General features: G+C 37.4%; 1 protein-coding gene across 1 annotated transcript; it reads left to right on the plus strand.

Moving 5' to 3' along the window:
• The first annotated feature begins 2 nt into the window (after nucleotides 1-2).
• LOC113770344 lies at nucleotides 3-10,577 on the plus strand. Its single transcript, XM_027314765.1, has 10 exons — nucleotides 3-683; nucleotides 725-905; nucleotides 3,262-3,374; nucleotides 3,474-3,624; nucleotides 5,230-5,824; nucleotides 5,912-6,050; nucleotides 6,108-6,396; nucleotides 6,514-7,487; nucleotides 7,542-8,111; nucleotides 8,586-10,577. The coding sequence occupies exons 1-10, from the start codon at nucleotides 3-5 to the stop codon at nucleotides 10,575-10,577; spliced, it is 5,685 nt and encodes a 1,894-aa protein (XP_027170566.1).
• Nucleotides 10,578-11,401: the final 824 nt, after the last annotated feature.

An 11,401-nucleotide genomic window follows, 5' to 3' on the forward strand; every position in this document is an offset into this window, starting at 1 on the left:
ATATGGGGAAAATTCATTTCCTCATTGCTTCTTTATTGATGGCAAATTATTTTATGCTTCACCAAGCAATTATACCACCCCAAAATCTCACCACAGATCTATCTGCTCTTCTTGAATTCAAAAGCCATATTTCTTTAGACCATTTTGGCTTCTTAAACAATTGGTCTTCCACAACCTTTGTCTGCAACTGGACTGGGATTTCCTGTGCTTTCAAGAACCAAAGGGTTGCAGCTTTGAATCTTTCTAATTGGAGCCTTAGAGGGATAATTCCTCGCCATTTAGGGAATCTCACATTCTTGACTTCACTGGATTTCAGCCATAACTATTTCAGTGGCTTCAACCCTCATCAGTTAGCTAATCTGAGAAGTTTGAAACTGATGAATGTTGGATACAACAACTTGTGTGGAGAAATCCCTTCATGGTTTGGAAACTTGCAAGAACTTCAGTTTCTTCTTCTCAACAACAACAGCTTCTCTGGTGTGATCCCACTTTCTGTAGGAAATATCTCAAAGCTGAAGCAACTAAATTTAGGTTGTAATTTATTGGAAGGAAATATTCCAAAAAGGATTGGAAATCTTTCCAATTTGAGGACATTAGAGGTAACCAGCTTACCGGGTCCATACCATCTGGCATCTTCAACATGTCATTGGAAGAAATTGATTTTGCAGAGAATAGCTTGTCAGGTAGCCTTCCAATACACATCTGCAATCATCCATTGGAACAGATCAAAGGACTGAATCTTTCAGTCAATCAGCTTCAAGGTTCAATTCCATCTGAGTTATATAAGTGCAGAGACCTTGAGCATTTGTCACTGTCCAACGATCAGTTCAATGGCCGGATCCCAAGAACACTTGGATACTTGGACAAGCTCAAGGATTTATCTATTGGGGGAAACAATTTTACTGGTATGAACTCCATTTCCTCTACGAACTTGCTTTCATATTTAAGCGGCATGAACAAATTTGCGAATTCGACATTGTTCCGTTTACAATATTTTTTAGATTTTTACGGTTTTCTGCTACCATGCCAAGTCCTCTTCTACGGAATAGTAATTACATGGCCGAACCTATGGTTGTGAAAATGCCATGTGATACATTGGCATCAATCACAGTCAACCTAATTAATAAAGTAAGATAGGCCTTTCTTGTTTGGTAATTGATGGAGTATATACAGGATTCATTTTATATTATTGGGATTATTTCAGAAACCACCCTTGAGATTTTTAACAATTCACCTAGTTCCCTTGAAGTTTGAAAAATTACATATAAAACTATTTAATGGTCAAAATTTTGAATGAATAACCCAAATGCCCTCATGAAATTGTGAATTTATTTTACCTTCCTATAAAATTATTCGAAAACTATGGAACATGAACAAAATTTCAAACTCATTTTCAACCCTTATCTCTGCTATTTTAAACCTTTAATATTACCACATTTCAAATTAGTACCATTATCACAATGGTCATTACCATCAGTTCCTAAATTCTAAAACCTCAATTGAAATTTAAAAAAATTTGCACTGTTAAACTCAAAAAATTTTCTATAAAATCCTATTCCTCAAATATTATAGTATCAATACCAGCCCTATCCTTTTTAAACCACCCAATTTACATCTTCTTCTATTCATCTCTAAATCCTCCAAGCAAAGCTAAAATTAATTTTTAATATGTTATGATTGTGTTTTAGACATGATCGGTTATTCCACGAGTGAGTTTTATTTTTGTTTCCATTAAATGTCTAATTGTGTGATGCATTCATATGAACAAGATTAGGAGTGGATTGTTTAATTGCATGAAAAATATTAATATGCTAAGGCTATTATGGTCATTTTGTAAGGTCAAGAGAGGTATGTGTAATATTGAAAATCTCAAGAGCATTAGGTGAAATTGTCAGAAACCTCGAGGGAGGCTTCTGAAATTATCCCTATATCATTTGGTGGGATATAATGATGATGCTACACCACATGACTTTAACACATAGGGTATCTTGACCGGATTTGACTTTTCTTGAGTGAATTCCTTCTCTATTTTCTATAATGCACAATTAGATGCATAATTCGTGTTTATCATTTATTAAGGGTTAGAATTGGTCAAAATTAAAAGTGATCATACCCCTCTATGATAAATGACACGCTTGTCATGCATTTCCTGTTGAGGAATGGAGAGGAAATTTATTGGAAAGAAGCCAAATCCGTCTTGACCATGTAACATCTCCCTATGAATTTCTCAACAAAGGGGCTTCTCGGCATGCACTTAAGTCAATAAAATAAACAACTGAAGTCTTTCCTACCAAGGAACGAATCTCACGTGGACCCATCAATAAAATTAGACACTTGGTTAGCATTGCAACAACTGACTAGTACTAGAACTAAACAAGTGGTTTGAGTTCCATTCCAAGATCTTAAGGTTCTGATTATGTAGTGTGTTTGAATAGAAAATTAGTTAGAAAATTTTTTTAGAATAATATTATAACATTTTTTGTAAAATAATATATGTGAAATAAAAAAATTATTGTAAAACAAAGTTGATTAGAAAACATTTTTGTAATGCAAATGACAAAATTTTTTTCTAAGTGAAAGCTATCCAGACCCCTATTTAAAATGTAGTGTCTAAACAATTATTATTTCCTACAGTATTGGAGGTAGTATTGTTAGACTGAAATGGATCCCAAAAAATTTGGGGAGGCAAGTGTATGGTTAAGATGCTGATACGAGGATAACTTGGGATTACAATTTTGTACCTAAAAGTGGAAATTTCCCAATTGAAATGAGAGCAGAAGGACCCTAAATGTTGTGACACTCCAAAAGCAGATGATCAGAAAGTAGAAAAATACGCCACTTAGCTTCTTAATGTACTTTTGTTGCACCAATTTGCCCCAGCTATTATCTGGTTTTCCTTACTTTTTCTTCATAAATCCACTTGCTTATATTTTGCTAATGAAACTCTACAAAGTAATCTTAGTATATTTTCTTTCCATCTTAATGGGTAGATTAAAATTTGAAATTGTCTGAAAATTTTTTGCTAATATACATGTATGTCTATCAGAAAATGTAAACTATAACAAAATTAAGGATTCCACATGAATAAGATTGGCCATGAAGCAGATTATGAAGGGCTTTTACCACCAGCAAAATATAAATCCATATGTTTAATTCCTAGATTGTGAATATCCTAATCTGTTTCGCAATTTTCAAAAATAGCCAATTTATGTCGATTTGTTATATTTTATTGAACAAACTAATTTTTCCTATTACATGCAGGTGGAATTCCAAAGGAAATTGGAAATCTCACCAATTTGGAGATACTAAACATGCAAAGCAGCTTTCTGACCGGAGGAATTCCATGGCCTATCTTCAATGTGTCCTCTTTGAGAGTAATAGATTTGTCTAGCAACAGCCTCTCAGGAAGCTTTCCAGTGAACTAATTTTACAATCTTCCAGCACTGAATCAGCTAAATCTTTTAGCCAATCAGTTAATTGGCTCCATTCCCTCCTTCGTTTGGGAATTCAAGACTCTTGAAACTTTAGATTTATCCTTGAACAACTTGACTGGTGGCATATCAAAGAGGGTTGGGAACCTCACATCGCTCAAAAAGCTTTATCTAGATTTTAACTTGCTGGGAGGTAAGTACTTTACCTCCGTGATAGGGTGTTAATTGTTGGTATTTTAATTATTAATTTTCCCTTCTATCCCTGACAAATATTGTGTTAATTGCTGATATTTACTCATATTTGGTATCGGGACTTAATTTCAGGAATGAAGCAGAAAACTACCAAAAAGGAGGGACTTTATGGAGAATATGGAGACTTCTAAGGGCTTCAATCCTTAGGCCTTGGATTGGTGGGGACCACAAAGCTATAAGTCATTTGGGCTCTTAAAAGAAAGCAACGTAGAGAGACTTGGAAGAAGGAGTAATTTTGGAGACTTTGTCCACATGTGTGGGGACCACCGGAGATAGCTTTTAGTCATCTTACTTTTGGCTTTTTAAGGAGAGGACGTACAGAAGCAAGGGGGGACCTCTAGTTTAGCTTTTTAGTTTAGTTCTAGTTTCCTTTCTCTGGACTGGCCTCTGACACACGCCAGGTGTTCGACAATATTCCCCAACGGGAAAAACATCTTTTATTCCTTGCTTTCTAGTAAAAACGCAATGCCTTTGCAATCCAGTACTTTTGGCTGCAATTCAACTATGAGGAGTGGCTAATTTCTTCATCTAGTCAGAGGTTAAATCGAAGCTTTGGTTCGACAAAACTGTGAGATCGAATTGATTTCCCTACGTTCTTTAATTTGCAAGTGTTTATATATTTCCTGTTCACTTATGCATATGATTATTTCTTGCAATTAAATACTTGATCACTGTTTAATTGTGTGAGTAATTAACAGCCATCTAAGAGTGCTCAATCCGTAATTGTTGGGTAATTTTAGTGCATGTGGCAAGTGATATGATTCAATTGTAGTAGAAACTTTTGAGTCGTTGTTGCGGAAATATATGATATAGCCTAAATAAACCGATCGTGTGTGTTTGTTGGTTATAATTGGTGGCCAGTCTAATGATTAATGCTGTCAATAGGTTAAATCCTAAGAGCGTGTTTAGGACTGCTTAATTGGCTAGGGCAATAACTACAGAGCTTGTTGTGGTTATCGAATCAGTAAGGTTAGGCAGGTTGTCAGAGCTTGTTGACAACCATAACCAGTTTATTTGTAAATGAAAGATTTTATCTCTGCATCTGTGATCAGTGATTCGAACCATAAGTGGAGATTATACCTTTGACTAGAGATTTTCCTTCCGTCAATTTACTTTATATTTTTAATTTGAGCAATTAAATTAGACAGTTCCATATCAACTTCCCCCATTTTTATTTAATGTTACATTCATTCAAAATAAATTCCCAAGTCCCTGTGGATTCGACCCTGCTCGCTGCTATATTCGAATTTTGTCTTTCACGTAATTAATACACTTTGGTATATCGGATCAAGCAAACTCTGGCACCAGGGTGAAGCTAGTAACCCATTGCACAGCCTAAGTCCCTGCTCCAGTACCATAGTGGACTTAATTCGTGACTTAAGAGTAGGAATTTTATTTTTGCTGGTTTGACACCCAACAAATTTTGGCGCCGTTGCCGGGGACTTGGTGTCAAAATAAATTTATTTTCTTTGAATTATATTTTCTTTGTTTATTTTTTATTTTTATTTTTATTGTTACTGGTTTATGCCTAGATCTTCTCGTACAGGTGAACTGCAATATAATCCTGAGATAGAGAAAACTGCTCGTGCATTGAGAAAAGCAACAAGAGAACGAGCAGAGGCATCCTCCTCATCTACTGGACATAATTCAGTAGTAGATTTTGTGGATTCATTTAGTGAGACGGAAGAGATAGATAGCACCATGGCTAATGAACGGACATTGAGAGAATTGGCTGCACCAGATTTAAATCAACAGCCTCTATGCATTACTTATCCTACATTAGAGGTTGCATTTGAGTTAAAATCTGGACTAATCCATTTACTTCCTTCTTTTCATGGCTTACCAGGTGAAGATCCCCACAAGCATCTCAAAGAATTCCATGTGGTTTGCTCGACAATGAAACCTCAGGGAGTCACAGAGGAGCAAATTAAATTAAGAGCCTTTCCATTTTCCTTAGCCGATAAAGCTAAGGATTGGCTCTATTATCTGCCCTCTGGGTCAATATCCACATGGACAGACATGAAGAAGCATTTTCTAGAAAAATTCTTTCCTGCATCCCGAGCTGCAAGCATTAGGAAAGACATCTGTGGAATTCGACAATTCAATGGAGAGACTCTACATGAATATTGGGAAAGATTCAAGCAACTATGTGCTAGTTGTCCTCATCATCAAATTCCTGACCAACTCCTCATCCAGTATTTTTATGAGGGTCTGTCCCAAACTGACAGAAGAATTATTGATGCTGCCAGTGGGGGCTCCTTAGTGAATAAAACACCCACGGAGGCAAGAAATTTGATATCGAGTATGGCTGCAAATGCTCAACAATTTGGAGACAGGCAGGATAACACGACTCGTAGAGTCAATGAGGTAAGTAATTCTACAATAGAGCAAAGATTAGATTGTCTAACTTCTTTGGTTGAAAAGTTAGCTATAGGACAAATGCAGCAATTGAAAACATGTGGAATCTGCTATGGTTCGAGTCATCCAACAGATATGTGCCCCACACTCCAAGATGATTCGACTGAGCAGGCTAATGCAGTTGGATTTCCAGGACCACCTCAGAGACGGTATGATCCCTATGCAAACACCTATAATCCAGGATGGAGGGATCATCCTAATTTTAATTATGCAGTAAGGCCACCAGGATTTTCACATCAGTCACAATATCAACCTAGACCTCAACTTTCACAGCAACAACCTGCTCCTAAATCAGGTATGTCACTTGAGGATATTGTGAAATCTTTGGCTACTAACACTCAACAATTTCAACAGGAGACGAAAACTAGCATTCATAATTTGGAGAATCAAATGAGCCAGTTAGCTTCCACAGTCAATAGATTGGAATCCCAATTATCTGGAAAGCTACCTTCGCAGACAATTGTCAACCCCAAGCAAAATGCTAGTGCCATCACATTAAGAAGTGGCAAAGAGTTGCCTGAGCCGAGCAAGAAAATTTCTGAACAAGCAATCGAGGAAGAGCTCGAAAAAGAGGGGAATGTGTCTCAACCTAGAGCCTTGGAACAACCAGATTTTGGAGAAAAATCAACACAAGTGGTTACACCTCCGCCTCCATTTCCTAGTCGACTGGCAAAGTCCAAAAAGCAAGAGCACGAACAGGAGATTTTGGACACTTTTCGAAAAGTTGAGGTAAATATCCCTCTTTTAGATGCAATTAAGCAAATTCCTAGATATGCTAAATTTTTGAAGGAATTATGCACTGGTAAGAAAAAGTTGAAAGGAAACGAGAAAGTGCATATGGGAGAAAATGTTTCGGCAGTTTTGCAGAAAAAATTGCCTCCTAAATGCAAGGACCCAGGTATGTTTACTGTCCCTTGCAAAATAGGTAATATTAAAATTGAAAAAGCTATGTTGGATTTGGGTGCTTCGATAAATGTTATGCCTCGTTCTATTTATAATTTGATGAACATTAGGCCTTTAAAAGAGACGGGCGTAATAATTCAACTGGCTGATCGATCAAATGCCTATCCTGATGGAGTTTTGGAGGATATTTTAGTGCAAATTGATAATTTGATTTTTCCTGCAGATTTTTATGTGCTTGATATGGAGGATGATAATTCTAATTCATCTCCAATACTGTTAGGGAGACCATTTTTGAAAACTGCTAGAACAAAAATTGATGTTTTCACTGGCACATTGACTATGGAATTTGATGGTGATGTTATTAAATTTAATATTTATGATGCCATGAAATATCCTGGTGAATCTCATTCAATTTTTGTTATAGATGTAATTGATTCTTTGGCGCAGCAAAATTTTGAATTTAATAATGACGATGCGTTGAAGGTTGCTATTTCTACTGGTCTCTGTCAGGAAAATTTGCAAAAGATAAAAGGGAAGTTTGTTTTTCCTTTTGAATTGCAGGAAGTTATTTTTGAATTGAATTCTCTTTGCCCAGAATTTTCCAATGTGTCTTACTTGGAATTACCTCTGTCTCATTCACAGCTTTTGCCATCTATTGTGCAAGCCCCGAAGGTGGAATTAAAGCAGTTACCGGATAATTTAAAGTATGCATTCTTGGGAGATGGAGATACACTCCCAGTAATAATTTCCAGTAAATTGACTGCTTTAGAGGAAGAAAAACTAATTCGGGTGTTGAAGGACCACAAGGAGGCAATAGGATGGACAGTGGCTGACATAAAAGGATTAAGTCCAGCCACTTGCATGCATCGCATCTTGTTAGAAGATGGTGCTAAGCCTTCGAGAGAGGCTCAACGGAGATTGAACCCACCAATGATGGAGGTAGTGAAGAAAGAAGTTTTAAAACTTCTTGACACAGGTATAATCTATCCCATTTCGGATAGTAAGTGGGTAAGTCCTGTTCAAGTAGTTCCTAAAAAGACAGGAATTACTGTTATTGAAAATCCTAAAGGTGAGTTAGTGCCCACTCGAGTTCAAAATGGGTGGAGAGTTTGTACCGATTTTAGAAAATTAAATGCATTAACTCGTAAAGATCATTTTCCATTGCCTTTTATTGATCAGATGTTGGAAAGGTTGGCAGGAAAATCTCATTATTGCTGTCTTGATGGTTTTTCAGGTTTTCTACAAATTCCAGTGGCGCCTGAAGATCAAGAGAAAACCACATTTACTTGCCCTTTTGGTACATTTGCCTATAGACGAATGCCTTTTGGTCTTTGTAATGCGCCTGCTACATTCCAAAGGTGTATGGTTAGTATATTTTCTGATTATGTGGAGAATATCATAGAAGTGTTTATGGATGATTTTACTGTCTATGGTAATTCTTTTGATGAATGTTTAACTAACCTCACAAAAATTCTTAAAAGGTGCATTGAGACTAATCTTGTTTTAAATTATGAGAAATGCCATTTTATGGTGGACCAAGGCATAATTTTAGGCCATGTGGTATCTGCAAAAGGAATTGAGGTAGATAAGGCTAAGGTAGAAATTATCAAATGTTTACCTTACCCTGCAAGTGTGCGGGAAGTTCGCTCTTTTCTTGGCCATGCAGGTTTTTATAGGCGTTTCATCAAAGATTTTTCAAAGATATCCCATCCTCTATGCAAATTACTTCAAAAGGATGTGGTATTTCATTTTGATGATAATTGCAAGAGTGCATTTGACACGCTCAAGGGATCATTGACTTCAGCACCAGTGGTTCGACCACCAAACTGGAGTCTTCCTTTCGAGATAATGTGTGATGCCAGCAATTTTGCTGTTGGTGCAGTACTTGGCCAGAAGGAGGGCAGAGCTTCTTATGTCATTTATTATACCTCGAGGACCTTGGATGGTGCCCAGTGCAATTATTCGACTACGGAAAAGGAGCTTTTAGCTATTGTTTTTGCTTTAGAAAAATTCCGTTCTTATTTACTTGGCACTAAAGTCATTATTTATTCTGACCATGCAGCTTTGAAATATTTGCTCAACAAGAAAGAGGCCAAACCACGACTTATAAGGTGGATTCTCCTATTGCAAGAATTTAATTTGGAAATTAAAGACAAAAGGGGTGCCGAAAATATGGTTGCTGATCATCTCAGTCGTTTGATCAATAGTGAAGGACCTGCTCCCTTGAAGGATAATTTTCCAGATGAGCATCTTTTTGTAGTTCAAAAGACAACTCCCTGGTATGCTGATTTAGTGAATTATCTGGTTACTAGAACGCTACCTAATGATTTGTCTAGAGCTCAAAAGGAAAAAATTAAAAGTGATGTTAAATATTATGTGTGGGACGAACCATACTTGTGGAAATATTGTTCTGATCAAATTATTCGCAGGTGTGTGTCTACAGAAGAGGTTCCATCAATTTTATCTTTCTGTCACTCATATGCGTGTGGTGGACATTTTGGCCCTAAGCGAACTGCAAGAAAGGTTTTAGAGTGTGGTTTATTTTGGCCAACTTTGTTTAGTGATGCATACTTATTTTGTAAATCATGTGCAAATTGTCAAAAGACAGGTAATTTAAGCCATAGAGATCAAATGCCTCTTACTCCTATACTGGTTTGTGAAATTTTCGATATATGGGGTATAGATTTTATGGGTCCATTTCCTTCCTCTTTTGGTAATATGTATATATTACTTGCAGTTGATTATGTCTCAAAGTGGATAGAGGCTAAGGCAACTAGGACTGACAATGCTAAGGTTGTAGTTGATTTTATTAAATCTCATATTTTTGTCAGGTATGGCACGCCAAGAGCAATTATCAGTGACCGAGGGACACACTTCTGCAATCGAGTAATGGAAGCATTGTTGAAGAAATATGGCGTCACTCACCGGGTTTCTACGTCCTATCATCCGCAGACTAGTGGTCAAGCAGAAATCTCCAATAAAGAAATCAAGTCGATACTTGAAAAGACGGTGAATCCCAATAGAAAGGATTGGAGTTTGCGCTTAGATGATGCACTTTGGGCTTACCGTACAGCTTTTAAGACCCCCATAGGTATGTCTCCTTACCGATTAATTTTTGGCAAACCTTGTCATCTACCTGTGGAATTGGAACATAGGGCATATTGGGCAGTTAAAAATTATAATATGCGGATGGATGAATCTGGAGAACACAGGAAGTTGCAATTGCAAGAGTTGGAGGAAATCCGAAATGATGCATATGAGAGTTCTTGCATTTATAAGGAGAAGACAAAAGCATTTCATGATAAAGCAATTTCAAGGAAAATTTTTTGTATTGGTCAAAAAGTACTTCTTTTTCACTCTAGACTTAAACTTTTTCCTGGTAAATTGCGTTCTCGTTGGATTGGACCTTTTATTGTGACTAATGTGTTTCCTCATGGTGCAGTAGAAATTCAAAGTCTTCACACTGACAAGATTTTTAAGGTTAATGGTCATCGTCTCAAACCTTTTTATGAAGGATTTCAAGTTAATAATGTTGAGGAGGTGACCCTTGCAGTGCCTGAACTCTCTGATTGAAGCATTATTTTGTCTAGCCAAAGACTTTAAAGAAAGGCGCTTTTGGGAGGCAACCCAATTGTTCATTTTAATTGTTTGTTCAATTCCGTGTGGTAGTTTAGAGGTGTTCTCCTTGAATTCGACTAATTTTGGGTTTCAGTTTTCGTTTTTGCCGATTTATAGGTGCCCTTCAGTTTTGACGTGCCCGCGTGATGACGTGCAGGAAGCTCACAATGAGAATCGTCCGAAAGCCACAGTGAAACGCGACTAGAAAACGCGAGTTGAAGGCGCGTTTTCAATCGCGTTTTCACTCCTGCGAGATTTGTGCACAAAACGCGACTTATAAAACGCGAGTTGAAGGCGCGTTTTCAATCGCGTTTTCACTCCTGCGAGATTTGTGCACAAAACGCGACTTATAAAACGCGAGTTGAAGGCGCGTTTTCAATCGCGTTTTCATTCCTGCAAGATTTGTGAAGGAAACGCGACTTATAAAACGCGAGTTGAAGGCGCGTTTTCAATCGCGTTTTATGTGTCCCAACAAAGGCTTCAGAAACGCGATTTCAGCTCATTTCTTCCTCTCTTCTTAGTTTTCCAGGTTCAGACTTTGGAGGCTCGCATGGTCAACGTCGATGCCAATGTCGCCGGCATGGCACATGATTTGGCGCAGTCTCTGTTTCTTACAGGCTTTGCACCTCCGTTTCCACCTCGCCCTTCACTATGCCCCGATTTCAGGGAAGTGTGGTTGCTTTCCCTCTCACTTTTGCTTTTTATTTGTCACATTGAGGACAATGTAGGATTTAGGTGTGGGGGGAGCAGTTATGGTGCTAGTGTCTTTCATTCATTTT

This window comes from Coffea eugenioides, chromosome 5 (assembly GCF_003713205.1).
Source record: "Coffea eugenioides isolate CCC68of chromosome 5, Ceug_1.0, whole genome shotgun sequence".
NCBI classification, from domain to species: Eukaryota; Viridiplantae; Streptophyta; class Magnoliopsida; order Gentianales; family Rubiaceae; genus Coffea; species Coffea eugenioides.